Below are 15,550 nucleotides of genomic sequence, written 5' to 3'. Positions count from 1 at the left end.
CATCCAAAACAATAATGACAGTGACAGATTAAGCCCTTAGGACATCAGGTCCTGGTCAGTGTCGAAATCTTCTTAAGAATAAAACCTCAGTTCTGTTTCAAAGTACAAAGTTTTCGTCAAACTAAGGGAACATCTTGACCTCAGTTGTGTTTCAGCCCCAGGCCCATCTAAGCAGAAAAACCCTATTAAGCACACCCTAATGAAACCAGAGAGAACAATGCCAGGGCTGACATCATGACCTGATATAATAATAAATTAGTGTCTACCTTGACCCCAACCAATCAATAGAGCCCACAACCCCAACTCCATTAGTCACCATGACTAATGATTTTTCCACTATATAATCTATCCCCGAGAGGCTGTTGGAGAGGCCTTAGAACAAAAATTTACCTGTGTGTCTGGGATTGAAGCCATGTTCCTTAAATAAACCTTTACTTTCTTTGCTACAAACTCCTGTTCGAATTTTATTGGGCTTTGATGTACACAGGCAAATGAACCCCTTCAGTTCAGTAACATAGCTCCTGTGTCTCAAATAAATTTTTTAAATCTTTTGCTACAGTCTAAAATTAATTTTGGTTTATACTATTCTAGTTTACAGCTGAAATGGAACAGAATTTGCCACCCAAAAAATGCGTCTTTGGCATAAGGATTATTTTAGGCTGATTTTATTTAAGAAATAGCAGTCAGAATATTCCAACATGGCAGCAGATTGAGTGGAAGCTACAGTGACACTCTCCCAGGACCAAACTGGAATTACAACTAAAATATAGAAAAACGGTCCTGAATAATCAACTGCAACTGAAGACAAGCTGGAGAGCACCCTCATAACCAAGGACAAGAAGTGGAGACGGCATAGAGACTGGTAGGAAGTGCAGAGGGCTGGCTGGGCTCCCACAGGCAGCAGCTGAAGGTCCAGAGGGATATCTCAGCTGTGGGGGGTTCCCACTGAGGGCTCTGGGGTCTAAACCTCAGGCTGGGCTCCCCAACCCAGAGCACCAGAACTGAGAAAGGTGCCCACATAACATCTGGCTGGGAAAAGCAGCGGGGTTTCTCTCTGCCAGAGAGAGACAGCTGGAAAGGCAGAGACCCCCTTAAAGAACCCATGTACAAAGTTTTGTGTGCAGCCACTCACCTTGGGCTCCAGCGGGGGTTGAACAGAGTGGACTAGAGGAGAAACTAGGGATGCTGGCTTGGAGGATAGAGCTCAGAGGGCACCCCTCTGGATTCCTGTGCTGAGTCATTCCCCCATACTGCAGAGGACATCTTTCTCAGGCAGAATTTCTGGCCCAAGCAGCTTTTGCCTGGAGGGTAAGCAATTGCCCCACCCATTGAAAACCTCTCACCCCATCCTGTGGAGTTTCTACAGCCTGAGGCTCATTAAGAGACTGAACAACAATGAGCTGCCCCACCCTGTGGAGTTTCTACAGCCTGAGGCTCATCAAGAGACTGAATAACAATCAGCTTCTGGGTGCTTTGAGTCTTTGCCTGATTTGCTTCTGGACCCAGGGCTTGGAAAAGCAGACCTTGGTGCACAACTTGATCCTTTCCAAACCCACCCAGCCGCAGCAAGCTATGAAGTGAGAAAAGCTTCAAACAGGGTACTAAAGGCCAGTCACAAACAGTGTCTGACATTGGCCTGCACCAGAGACCATCCAAAAGACTGGGAGTCCTAGCAGATCTACCTAATACACAGAAACAAATCCAAACAGGCAGCCAAAATGGGAAGACAAAAAAACAAGCCCCAAGTGAAAGAACAAAAGAATTCTCCAGAAGAAGAGCTAAATGAAATGGAGATAAGCAATCTATCGACAGAAGAGACCCACCTCAGAACAAAGACTCACACAGGCTGAAAAAACCCCCAAAACTTCTGGAGGACTTTAAGAGAGAGATGGACAGCAATACAGTCATAGTAAGGGACTTTAACACCCCACTGACTTTACTGGATAGATCTTCCAGATAAAAAATCAACAAGGAAATAGTGAGTCTAAATGACACACTAGATCAGATGGATTTAATTGACATTTCCTGAATATTCACCCCAAAGCTGCAGAATATACATTCTCCTCAAGTGCACATGGGACATTCTCAAAGATAGACCACATGTTAAAACACAAAACATGTCTCTACAAGTTCAAGAAGATTGAAATCATATCAAGCACCTTCTCGGACATTTACATCGTGGAATACTATGCAGCTGTAAAAAAGGATATTTTACCCTTTGAGATGGCATAGAAGAACCTGGAAAGTATTATGCTAAGCAAGATAAGCCAGTCAGAGAAAGATAAGTATCACATGATCATACTCATATGTGGAATCTAATGAACAAAATAAACTGATGAACAAAATAGATCCAGAGACATAGAAGCATGGAACAGACTGATGAATCTCAGAGGGAAGGCAGGGGTGGGTGGGTGGGGAGTGATTAGCCTAAGAACTTATATGCGCATATGCGTAACCCATGGACACAGGCAATAGTGTGGGTGAAGGTCTTGTAGGGGAGGGGTGTGCAGGTGTAGCGGAAAAGACTCAGGCCGTACACCGGAGGAGGCAAAAGGATGCCTTTATTTAAGGCATGCGGTCCCAGAGGAGGCAGTCTCCTAATTCTGGGCCCCAAACAAAGGGCTTGGGTCAGCTTTATAGGGTCGTAGGTCGGGCCTGCTTGTGGCGCAAAAATAGTGGGCGGGGTTACAGAGGTTAGATAAGGTTACATATACATTCAGGCAGGTAAGCTGATACCTGAGATGGGGAATCTTCCTAAAATGGCAGCGGTTCCGGCCTCACAGGGTGGAGGGGCCCAATGAGGGGGAAAAGGGGATATTTGTAATACTTTCAGCAATAAAGATAAATTTAAAAAAAAAAATAGCAGACATAGGAAAAGCTCTGAAAACTAAGTAGAACTTACCCTTTAACAAGAGACATTTTTACAAGGGAATCTCCATTTGTCGGGGTGCCCTCTCTATGCCAGGAAAAGGAAGATAACTAAATGTTTAAAGACTTATCAATGGAGAAGGTAACTGACTTAAATCTATATAATAACCTTACCCTTGTTTACTATGCTTTTCCTGGTGACCTCCCTTAACTCGCCTCCCTTCCCCCACACCACTTCTTTTGTCTTTAACTGGAGATGGTATTTAAACTGGTGGCTTGGACATTTTGGAGACTTATTCAGTTTTCCTGAGTCTCTCCCATGTATACAGGAGGTATACATATTATTAAACTTGTTTTTCTCCTGTTAAAATGTCTTTTATTATGGGGTAGGGGGTGGTCTCAGCCAAGAACCTAGAAGGATAGAGGTAAAATTATTTTTCCTCTCCTACACACTAAAGTTTTAGCTATCTTTTCCCTCTTAGAGATATATGATCAGTAACAATGACAAAGCTATATGGACTTGCCAACGGACTTGCTTCTCCATTATATTGTTTTAGTCTTTTCCATTTTAAAATAGTGTTATACAGTAAGTCCTCACTTAATGTCATTGATAATGATGTCATTATAACCTGGTTATTATTTAACAGGAAAGGAGTGAAAGGGGAGACCAGATAATATAGGCATGCCATTTACACAGCTTTGCCAAAAATGTGCATTTAACATTCTCCAAGGCTATTCCCAGCTGACTGATGGGGGAAGGGACTGGACAAAGGCAGTTTAGACCCATGCCCAGTAAGGTCTGAGTGACATGGGTCTCTCAACTGGAAAAAAAAATCACACCATCAAAAAGGAGGAAATGTTGCCTGCCAACTAGTATAGGAAACTCCCAAACTTTTATTGTGCAGTTTGTGACATCTGAAGTTTTCAAATGTGATCTCTAGTCATTTCATTATTTTCAGTCTTTGAGGTGCCCCGAATTCCTCTCACTTCTTTCATTAAATGTGAAGCACACTTTAAACTCTGAATGTATTTTAAACTTTTTATTAATCCTCTCCACAGGTTGTTTTTAAAGCTGACCTACCTTATTTATGGTGAATACTTTCAAGTGCAATTTTTAAAAAAAATTAGACTCTCATCTTTCAAGATTCAACAATATCTCATCCTGGCCAGTGTAGCTCAGTGGTTAGAGCATCAGCCCACACACCAAAGGGTCTCTGGTTCAATTCCCAGTTAAGGGCACGTGCCTGCATTTTGGGTTTCCTCCCCGCCCCCTATCAGGGCTCATATGGGAGACAACCAGTCAATGTGTCTCTCTCACATCAATGTTTCTCTCTCTCTCTCTCCCCCTCCCTCCCTCCCTTCCACTCTCCCTGAAAAGCAATGGAAAAAATTTCCTCAGGTGAGGATTAACAACAACAACAACAAAAAACACACAAAAAAAAGTCGACAATATCTCTATGGCTTAGTGCAAATTGCAAAATCACCTTGTTTTATTAATCTAGTAGGCAGTTAGATAGGCATGAGCAGAGCAGGAAAGATGGGCCAGGTGCAGAGGGTCACCAGGGCCATGAGCCCCAGGTGCCTAGCAACAGACAAAACTGAAGACCTTGCACAACCTCTCCCTTAAAGCATTAACCCCAGGCCATGACATCTAGGCCTCAGCTGTGTTTCAGCTCCAGGCCCAGAAAAGCAGCAAAACCAGGTGAAGACTCCCATCAGTGGAGACAGAGACCTTGAGGAGATGCACCCGGAAAGCTGATGAATATTCTATTGAGATCATCCCCTGAGACCTCAGATAAAAGCCCTCAGGATGGAGGACCCAGCAAGGGGCTCTCTCTATGGAGCATACCCCTGCCATTCCCCAGGGCACAGGCCCTCTCTCTCTTTTCTGGAGCATGCTCAAGCCTCTTCTCCCTTTAGTCCCTCAAAGCGCATCTCTCTCTCCCTTTCTCCTAAGCTCTAAAGGCCTTCGACTACTTCTGTGACTTTCTAAATAAACTTTCTCTTATAATTTGCGTCTTGGCTCTGAATTCTTCTCTTAGCCAGAACTCAAGAACTGAGGTTGCTGAACTGAGGGTAACACCTGGTGCCATTTTTCTGCTGCTAACAATACATCCATGAATAGAATCTGACCCATCCCTTGACTTCTGTAGGTACAGCACCCTCACCATGGATTAATAGGGAAAAACCGTGTGAATATAATCTAGAAAAGGTACTAGTAGTTGAGAGTTTGAGTACTCGAAAGACTACCTAGATACAATGATGCTTTTAAAAGCAGATTTATTCAACATTCGTAGAACAAATTCAGTTCAATAAGACTCGTAGTTAACATTTGGCCATAAGACGAAATGATTGAGTCAACAGAATGTCTCTGGATGAGAAAAGACTTCTTGTTTTGAATGGAAAATCTGAAATTAAAAAAGAGCTTCATTAACAACAAATAATCATTAATAACACAAACTATTTGACTTAATAACTCACAGGAATATGCAAAAAACACTCAGCAGAGAAATAAAGTGAAACATTTCATACACACAGTTCTCTTTATCTTTAAAAGACTTGACATTAAAATATTTCCCTCCAAGTCACAATTCCTCCTGAATGCCCACAGTGATCCCTCCATCTTCTGAAATTCTACTCCATTATCCGTACAACTCGAATGGAAATCATCTAAAATCAGCTCACAATGCAGGTTATATTTTTTGTAGGAATTCCATCTCCCTCAACTAGAGCATGACCTCTTGAAGGGTAGACACCATGGTTTTGAATTTTTGTGACCCTTTGCCTCTGGCACACTAGTAATATATTTCAGAGTATGTCCATTTGAAGTCACTCTTCCTTTCTCCCAATCCTGCTTTTCTCCTTTAACTCTTTCCTTATATTTTTCCCTAATCTAAAGGTAAATAGTGTTTCATGTTCTAAAGCATTATTCTTTTATTTCAGCAAAAGTAAATCCACCCTAAAATGTAGCTTTTTAGGGTTAATTTTTAAATTGCTGTATTTTCTGAAGACATTATCACAATCCATACAACAACATCAATTGTACACCCAGTGTGCAGGCAAAATTATAAAATGTACGTCCTCAGTCCTAAATGTAGGACATTTTTTTTTTTGGTTATCTACTGTCCCAGAATGAGTATTATAATGTTATACAACTTACCATTTTCAGTAAAGCCTTATGCTTAGTCATAAGCAGACAAGTTATTAACAAAATGAAAGATAAGACAAGAGTAAATGGTATCAAGAAAGATAAGACTTCATTCTGTAGGCCATCTATGTGAAAAAATCACAAAAAAAGGGGAGAAAGGTTAGATGTTTACAATTACCTTTGAAACTAAATTATTTTATAAATAATCTAGTAAATGGTGAAGATTTGAGCTTTAACTTGGAAATTGCTGCCGTCTTTGCCAGTGCATAGATGCCATAGTTATGTCTGAGTATAGCATTCCTCTCATTTGTGCATTTTTTATATACAACAACTATCTTACTGAACTGTGACATCTCTTCATTTCGCTTAGAAAGATCACTCCCCAAAGCCCAAATTCTTATTTTCTAATATGATTTTGTTTAGAAATTGATCTTGTGAATTTTCCATAGGAACAAAATGATGAAACATTAGCCAAGCGACAAGATAAATAGATCTTTCGTATCGCTGAACTCTCAGTAAGTAAAATGTTTGTCTCATGTAATGCTGTAGCGAGCAAGAGCTGGTCTTCAGAGTGGGCCCCTGGGTGAATACCGAATAACGGGAGTAGTCTTTACAGGCCATGGCTTTAAGGCAGTCTCACATTTCAGGGACCAAAGATATGAGGTTTCTCTTTTCTTTTAGGGGTGAACTTTTAATGGTTCTTCTACATAGCAAGAAATGAGCAATCACTAGTCAGACTTGAAAAGTAGACAAAGCTTAAACTTGTCCTTCCAAAACTAGTATCTCTTACTTGTTTTGAAGTAGTTCTCCAGAGCATCTTGAATCCTAGGCCCATACCTACACTGAAACCTACCCCCAACCCCACCTTTTTCTTTGTCCTATTCCCTTAGGATCTTATTTTCTACTAAGTTAAATTCATATGGTCAGTTCAGTTAAGATTTGTAAGGATATAATCCAGAGAAATGACTAATAACGTAAGTTTGGGGCATGCAAAAAACAGTGGGAAAATAGGCTTCTTTCCTGAGATTCCAGCTGCTTTTTCTCTATATGGAATCAGTCCTGAAGAAGATATATTTTCATTTCAAAATAATTGTCCTATTTTTTATAACTTCAAACATCCAATAAAAAATAGCCTAAAGAACCAAGACCACATGAATCTCAGGAAATTCTTTGTTCCTAACCCAAAGTTACTAAGAATTTACCAAGAGATGCCCATCAGGGAAAAAGAAATCTCAGTAATCAATATCATGGTTAAGACTATGTAAAATACATAAAAAGATGCATATTTTGAGGATGTGGCTAAAAACTCACCTAAACTATACATTGACAAATGGTAAGATATTCGGGACATGACTTCCTCAAAGTCAGTCCCATAGAGTCTCCAGATTTCTCATAGCAGTGACCAAATGAAAAAAGTAGAACCAGTAAGTGTTCATTCTGATTTCATATTATCTCTTGGTTAACTGAGTTCTCCCTCTCTCTGACTATTTTTTCTCCTTAGTGATTATATATTTGGCTTCTTTGTTTGTTGCTTATCTCTACTCAACTGGGGAATAAATTATAAACTTTGTGAGGATAGGAATTTTTCTTTTTACTGCTGTATCTCTCATGCCTGAAAAGTGTGACACATAGTAGGTGCTTAATAAATATTTGATAAGTGAAAGAGAACAATGGTAGCACTGTATTAAGAGAGATACATAGTCAAACAGCAATTCTAGTATAATGAAAGGACATGAATAATAGAAATGCCAGTATCTGTCTGTATCTATATCTGTATATGTATTTACATACCTATATACCTGAAAGAGTAATGCTAAGTTAATTTACTTTGATTTCAAAAAATTATTACTCATTTCTATTGACAAAGCTAGTATACTGTAAAGCACAATAATAATTTGTCTCATTCTCAAGGCTTTTTGGTTTATATTGCTATTTCAATATCTATTTTATCCTGTCACTTTAAATCAGTGTTGGAAGTGAGTGGAATTTGCATTTTACTAATGATGACATATTAATTAGAAAAATATTCATTAGGCACAGTATTAGACACTCAAAAAACAAGTATATGCTGACGTATCCTTGCTTTAAGACTTCTGTTCTCTTAAAACTTGAAAGCATAGAAACATATTGTTAATATAGGCTCCTCCAAAAAGAACTAGCATGTTCTCTTTACTGACCGTCAGAAAAACGAGAATGTTGGTAATAGAACTATAAGAAGACTCTTAATTAAACTAGTTTACCTATTCCTAGTTAAACCTGAATATGAAATTTTCCATAAATCTATGTTCAATTGAGGTGCTTGCTAATTTATCTTCTCTGATTATAGGCTATATGAAAGAGCCTTTTTATTTCCGCAATTACAAAATACACTGAAAGAAAATTTTACTGGCAAATTGCTCCAGTTATTTAGCTGCTGTTCTTTTATCTCATACCTGTCCAGCATTGTATATCACTCCATTCACTCCAAATTCCATCATCTGAGCAATAAATATTCACTTTGCTTCTCACCAGAAAGCATAATTCCTGGCTTTCATTTGATGTTCTTGTGACATACATTTCATTTTCAAATGTGGTAGTCTGAAAGCCAAGGAAAAAATAAGGTGGCATTATTTGATCTGATTGCAGCTAGACCGATCCCATTTGTTTTGTCACTTACAAAGTGGGTTTTGTTACATAAGATATATGCATCAAATGACTAGGAATGCATATACAAAATCCTAACAGTGATTATCTCTCTGTAAAGTGGGTTACTTTCTTTCATTTTTTCTTCCCTTCCTTATCTATATTTTAAATTTTTCTATAGTAATAATGAATTACATGCAGTAAAGGGCATGTGTAACAGGACAAAATTGCTAGGTAGCTTTGGTGTTTATGACACCCAGTATTTGGATTAGTGTCAAATTTCCCAGATTCCATGAACTGGAAAATGCTACATACACTGAATTAAAAAGACAGCCATCACGTGAATGTTGTTTCTATGGAAACAACAAAATTCATACATGAAACTTTTTTTCCTTTATTCTTATTTTGGTTAAGACCTGTGTAGCAGTGCTCAGGGCTTGGCATGAAGCTACCCTTTCAGATATGAGAATGCACAAAGCTGGATGATCTCAAAGGAAAAAAAATTACTGAAGCGATTACTGTAATTTTACATTTCAAAGAGCTGAAGAGTGTTTCTCACCCAAAATAACAGCTTTTCTGTTGTAACTTTTCTCTGGTTAAAGTGGACTGGGAATAAAATCTGGATTTTAGTTCTAGCTGTTAAATTGACTGTAAATCAATTCACTTCCTTGGGACTTATAAATCAATCCAAGTCTGGATTTTCTCATGATTATGAAATAAACTGATTGAACTAATGCCTCACCTACTTATCTCCACCATTCTCTAAGTTGGAAACCAATGAATAAAATTAACATATAATGATGTGGGGCTAAAGGCATCATCACCACATTGTGGGTGCTGGAGGGCAATCAGTGTACTTCCCCAGTTAGTCTCTCTTCCTTGCTACAAGCAATTCTCAGGAAGCCCAACCAGACCAATTTTGACCTGATAGTAGCTGTTCCTCAAGAAGTGGTTTCTATGTTTGTGATTTTGTTTTTGTTTTTTCTCTGAGATCTCTTCATAATCCATCTTATTCGTGTACTTGGCAACTTTAATTTATTGACACATTATTGAAAATAAGTAACTGGACTATCTCTAAGGTCCTATGTAGCTTTGAAATTGGTCTGATTGATTACACTTTCAGACAGCAAAAGTCTTCCTTTTGTCCACTAGATTATTTGATTTTTTAGAAATTAAAATAAGATAAATGTCATATACTGTTCCTCGTGTGGATATTAATTGATTGGTTCTCAAGTTTGCTATTTTATTTAAAAGGCTATATTTATGATTTTTCCAAATAAATGTAATGTTCATACCACCCAGGTAGTAGTATCATCTTCTGTGAAATTAATTTCATAAATGAAACAATTTGCTGGAATGGGTCCTTTAGGCATGTTCCATTCCAGGTTAACTTCCTCTGAATTCTTCACAATAATACTAAGATAGTCTGGTGGCAAAGGTTTAACTGAAAAGCAAAAAGAAACCATTTCAACATGCAAGGTACTGAAGTTTAGCGGTAGCTCTTATCAAAAGGAAAGGAAACCTGTTATCAGTGGGGAGCTCTCCCTGTCCCCACCTGTTGCCGGGCAGGGTGTGTGGGCTTCTTGCAATGTCACGAGAAAAGGAATTTTCTGAGACTCCGACAGGAGAATGAGTGGCATTTATTTGCATAGAGTTAAACCCCTGAGTTTCCAAGGCCTCATCTCCTTCTGTCCCGCCAAGGAAAAAGTCCAGCTGTGCCTTTAGCAGGGCTAGAATTTAAGTCATAGCCCAGAATTTCCATTCCATATTTGCACAATCTAATCCAGCATCAGGCTGGGTTAATTTGTGTTCCCAGTTGCAGTCTATCAGTCCATTGCATGTGGGGTCTGTAAGGCCACATGTCTATGGAGGGAACATGGGCAGGAGCAAAGCCAGAGAGCAAGAGAGCCAAGGGTTCCAACAGAGCCAAAAACCAAGAGCCAAGAACCAAGAGCCAAGAGCATGAACTCCTTTGTCTTGGGATTATGTATCTCCAAATTTTCATGAACTTGCATTGGCTCCATGAAAATTTGGAGCTACATAATCCCAATCCCTTGCATTGACCCCCTCTAGTCAATGATCTCTGTTCCCAGGTTTGACTGGCAGCAAGCACCTTCCCTATATCACCCTAGCTCACTGAGCATATGCCCATCTCTCCCTTCCCCTCAAGTTCTGCAGGGAATAGACCAGTGGTTCCCTGAGGATTGTGAAGTTATAGCTTCCTGGTGAAGTTGCCCAGATAGCCATGCTTATAACATCTGGCCTCCCTTTTACTTCTTCCTATTATTAATAATAACTAGCTAATAATAATTATTATTAATAACTAGCTAATTACAATGGTATCAGACCTAGTAACCTTCACCTCCAGGATAAATCAGGTGGCTCAAGGCTATTCTCTATAATGTGAATTAAAATCAAAGTTGCTTGCCAACCCAATTTGGGTTATTAATAAACTTGGCTATTTTGGAAACTAATTTTTGGTGAGTCACATATTGACAAATATTAAAGCCCAAGAGAAAAGTTAGAAGATCCAAATCATTATAGTCATTTCTTTCATTTTGTAGTGAAGGGAAATAGATCCCTCCAAAATGTGTCACTTTGGCATATGGATTATTTTGAGCTGAAGACAATCAAGATCCAAAAGACTCAAGAAGAGTTTTCTTTCCTTTTTTTTTTAACCTCCCCTTAACTGACCAAAAGAATTTAAATAGAGGGCTTGGTCTAGGAAGAGAGCTACCACCACAGATAACTACGAAAAGTATGGGCCAGGTGTGGGGAGCTAGGGGCAGCTGGCAGGGACTATTTGTTCAAAGTCCTCTCTGTGTCCCACAGTGTCTGCATGGCATTGCAAACATTTGTTTACCAAGCTTTTACTCTTCCAATCTTCCTGTGAATTGTCTTCCTTCCCTTTGAAGCTCCAGACCCTTATTCCCTTCTCCTTAGCTTAGGACAGCATATAAACTTCAATTGCTTTATTGTCTTTGGGCCTCTCTTATCTATGTGAGGCTCTCATACATATATAATTAAATTTGTTTTCCTCCTGTTAATCTGTCTTATGTCAATTTAATTATTAGACTAGTTAAAGAACCTAGAAAGGTAAAGGAAAAATTTTTATCCCCTACAGTAGCATTAGAAACAACTACTACTACCATAGAAACAACACAACCATAGCTAATTTATTTAGAGTTTATGATGTATCAGGAACTGAGCCAGGGATGTTATATCATAAATTCATTCATATTTCACAATAAATCTATGAGGTGGTCTTTTATTTTATTATTTTTTAATCCTCACCCAAGGATATTTTTCCATTGATTTTTTAGAGAGAGTGGAAGGGAGGGAGGAAGAGGAGGAAGAGAGAGAGAGAGACATCGATGTGAGAGAGAGAGACACATTGATTGCCAAGGCCAGGGATCAAACCTGCAACCCAGGTATGTGCCCTTGACAAGAAATCAAACTTGTTACCCTTTGGTCTGCCAGCCGATACCACTGAGCAACACCAGCCAGGGTGAGGTGGTCCTTTATTATCCTCATTTTACTGATGAGGAAATTAAATACATGTTAAAAGTAACTTGCCCAAAGTCATACAGCTAAAAAGTGGTAAATCCAAGATTCAGAGCCAGGTACGGCTGACTCTAGAACCTGTCATTGTTGTAACTGTTAGAGCTAAAAATCCAGACTCAGAAAATATCCAACCATTTACCTGTTGAGGCCTGGAAGTAAGTGAGTCCATAATTACTCCATCGCTAACACTAGACAATACTGTATAGCAGACCAACCCTTTGAAGCTGGGAAGTAGATTGTGAGTCCTAAATGAAAATGACACTTTACCCTTCATTCAGTTCCTTATCTTCCATACTTTTATATTTAATAAGAGCTTCCTTGTATGCTCTGTTGGCCCTCATTTTTCCAGCTTTCCATTTTAGTAGGTATCTATCTCTATCTCTATCTATATCTCTATCATCTCTATCTCTATATTTATCTCTCTCTATCTCAATCTCTCTCTCTCCATCTCTATCATCTCTATCTCTATCTCTATATCTCTGTCTCTGTCTCTATCTCTGTCTCTACCTATCTCTATCATCTCTATATATCTCTATCTCTCTATCTCTATCTCTATCTTATTTCTATCTCTCTCTATCTCTATCTTATTTATCTCTTTATCTCTATGTCTATCTCTTCTCTTCCACGTGGTTGTAAATGACTTAAACTAGAAACATTTTGAAGTTGTTTGTTTACCTCACCTATATTTTGAAGCTGAAGAATAAAATAGCTCGGTCTGATAAGCTGGGATTCTGATGATCCATTAACACAGATGTAGAAATCTTTATAGTCTGGTTCCTCCAAATAGGGAAAACTACATCCAACATTTTTTCCATTACCCTTGATGTAATCAGCACACTGTAGTGCATGATCCATGCCCTCATACCTGTAAAGGGAAGTTTTATAAGAATTGTTTTACTGATATCTTCTGGGATTGTGGTGCCCAATTTTCAATTATCCTGGGATAATAAGTGAATTAAAAATCATTTAATAACATGCAATATTTATTGTGTACCAACTATGCGCTAGATCCTATGATAAGTGCTAGGGATACCACAGTAAGGAAAGCGGACATAGTCCATGATTTCATGGAGCTTACAATGTGATGGAAACCTTTACAAAATTCCAAAGATAATGCAAGTTTATGTTGACTCACCAACAGGATTTGTGAATCAAAAAATAAGATTCCTATTAAGGCCTGGCTGGTGTGGCTCAGATGTTGAGCATTGACCTATGATCCAGGAGATCAAGGTTCGATTCCCGGTCAGGGCACATGTGTGCAGGAGGCAGCTGATCAATGACTCTCTCTCATCATTGATGCTTCTATCTCTCTCTCCCTCTCCCTGAAATCAATAAAAACGTATTTTTTTAAAAAAAAAAGATTAACCAATAAATGCATAAATAAGTGGAACAACAAATCAATGTTAAAAAAAAAAAGATTCCTTTTAAGAAAATCAGGGATTTACATAATTCTGGATGATACTGCCTTTTTTTTTAAATTATAGTTGGTTTACAATGTTAGTTTTAGGTGTACAACATAGATTCAACATTTGTATACCTTACAAAATGATCATTCTGATAAGTCTAGTAACCATCTGTCACCATGCAAAGTTATTACAATTATTGACTGTATTTTCTGTACTGTATACTACATTTCTGTAGCTTATTTATTTTATAACTGGAAGTTTATACCTCTTCTTCCCTTTCACTTTTTTCACCTATTCCCCCAGCCCCCTCTCCTCTGGCAACCCTCGTGCACTGTTGGTGAGATGATAAATTGGTGCAGCCACTATGGAAAACATTATGGAGGTTCCTCAAAAAAATTAAAACTAGAACTACCATATGATCCAGCAATTTGCACTTCTTGATATTTACACAAAGAAAAAGAAAACACTAATCTGAAAAGATATATGCATCCTATGTTCATTGAAGCATTATTTACAATCGACAAGATATGGAAGCCACCTAGGTGTCTATCGATAGATGAATGGATGAGGATGTGATATACAGAAATATTACTCTACAAGAAAAAAAGAATGAAATTTTGTCATTTGCACCAACACTTATGCTAAGCGATACTTTCTTTTTCATGTTGTACTGGAGAACTTACATTTGAAGAAAGCAGATTTAAAAGCAGATTTACAAAATATTGTTATGTTTAATAAAGTAAAAGAAAATTCTTTGAGGTTATAATACACATCAAGAGATGAGCTTCAGAAGAGCCAGTGGGGGCCAAAAAGGAAAAGAGGAACAATTTGGCAAGTAAATAATTTCTCAATCTCCTAGACAAGAAATTGCCCTATCATTTAAAGTTAACCTCTTCCCAGTAATAAAACTAGTGGGAATTAACAGGGATTTCCCCACTGGTTTCGAAAGCAACAAATGCCTGGTTTATTTTCCCAAAGAAAATCTTGCAATGTAAAATGTGACATTATCTACAAAAGCAACCAAAATCCCTTTTGAAATAAGGCCAGTCTAGCAGCTGGTAAGATGCTGGTTCAAATATCTGGACTGTACAGAATTCATTTTATGCCAAGTATTTACTTTAGACAGAGTTTGTAAAATTGTAGTCGTTTGGTTAGTTCAGACTGAGTAGAGACCTGAGTTCTAGGTGTGACTTTACACAGATTTACTTTGCGCCGGTGGGAAGCCTCATGGTACCCTTATTTCCAGTCTCTATAATGTTACTAGTTATCCCTCACTACTTTATAAGATGATGATAAAATTACGCTAAACATGAAACACAAAGTACAAGAGGGCAGGGATTTTGTCTCATTCACATTCTTGCCTTCTTTAGGTAGAATAGAGCCTTGTATTTAATAATTGCTTAATATTTGTTACTTTGATGAACAAAAAGTTAGACCTTAGAAACTGACACATCCAATTTCAGATGAGGAAACTGAGACTCCAAAAAGGGAAATTGCTTACCCAAGATCCCCAAGTGAAATGATGTCAGAGCAGGGATTAGACCCCTTTTCAGGACTGTTAATAACTTATATTTTATCACTTATTATTATGATTTTCTAAAGAAAAATACCATGGCAATTTGGGCCTTAAACTTACAAAATTTGCCTTCTCTTGCTTTTTCTATTATTTAATAAATGCATCATTTATTTCATTCATTTAATAAATATTTAGCGATGCTCTACTATGGGCATAGCACAGAGATAATCAAGGGAAATATAAGAAACAGTATATGCCCACCAATCTCTTGAAAATGTAAAAGAGGAGACAAAGCATATATACATATATATGACAAAAAGTTAAATGTCATCTGGACAATAAATAATAGTTCAGAGAAAAACTGAACAGAAGTTGATTGATCAATAAAGGGTTAAGGAAATTTAATACCAGATGGGCCTTCAAGGA

At 38.1% G+C, this 15,550-nt stretch overlaps 1 protein-coding gene across 9 annotated transcripts in view; it reads right to left on the bottom strand.

Annotated features, from left to right (window-relative positions):
- Nucleotides 1-4,332: 4,332 nt before the first annotated feature.
- Nucleotides 4,333-15,550, bottom strand: part of IL13RA2 (interleukin 13 receptor subunit alpha 2) — a 70,816-nt gene continuing 59,598 nt past the window's right edge. For 8 of the 9 annotated variants that reach the window (XM_081125261.1, XM_081125258.1, XM_081125256.1 and 5 more), the window contains 5 exons: nt 12,883-13,067; nt 9,934-10,082; nt 8,449-8,593; nt 6,029-6,141; nt 4,336-5,276 (listed from right to left, as the gene is read on the bottom strand). In XM_081125261.1, coding sequence (XP_080981387.1) covers nt 5,226-5,276; nt 6,029-6,141; nt 8,449-8,593; nt 9,934-10,082; nt 12,883-13,067 — 643 coding nt within the window. In that variant the 3' untranslated portion in view covers nt 4,336-5,225. Of the gene's footprint in view, nt 5,277-6,028; nt 6,142-8,448; nt 8,594-9,933; nt 10,083-12,882; nt 13,068-15,550 lie in introns of all 9 variants that reach the window. The other variant, XM_081125260.1, reaches the window with a different exon arrangement.

The sequence above is a fragment of the Miniopterus schreibersii genome (assembly GCF_964146895.1).
Source record: "Miniopterus schreibersii genome assembly, chromosome: X".
Classification (NCBI taxonomy): domain Eukaryota; kingdom Metazoa; phylum Chordata; class Mammalia; order Chiroptera; family Miniopteridae; genus Miniopterus; species Miniopterus schreibersii.
Note: the sequence above shows the minus strand (reverse complement) of the source record. Positions and strands in the feature narration are given on the sequence as shown.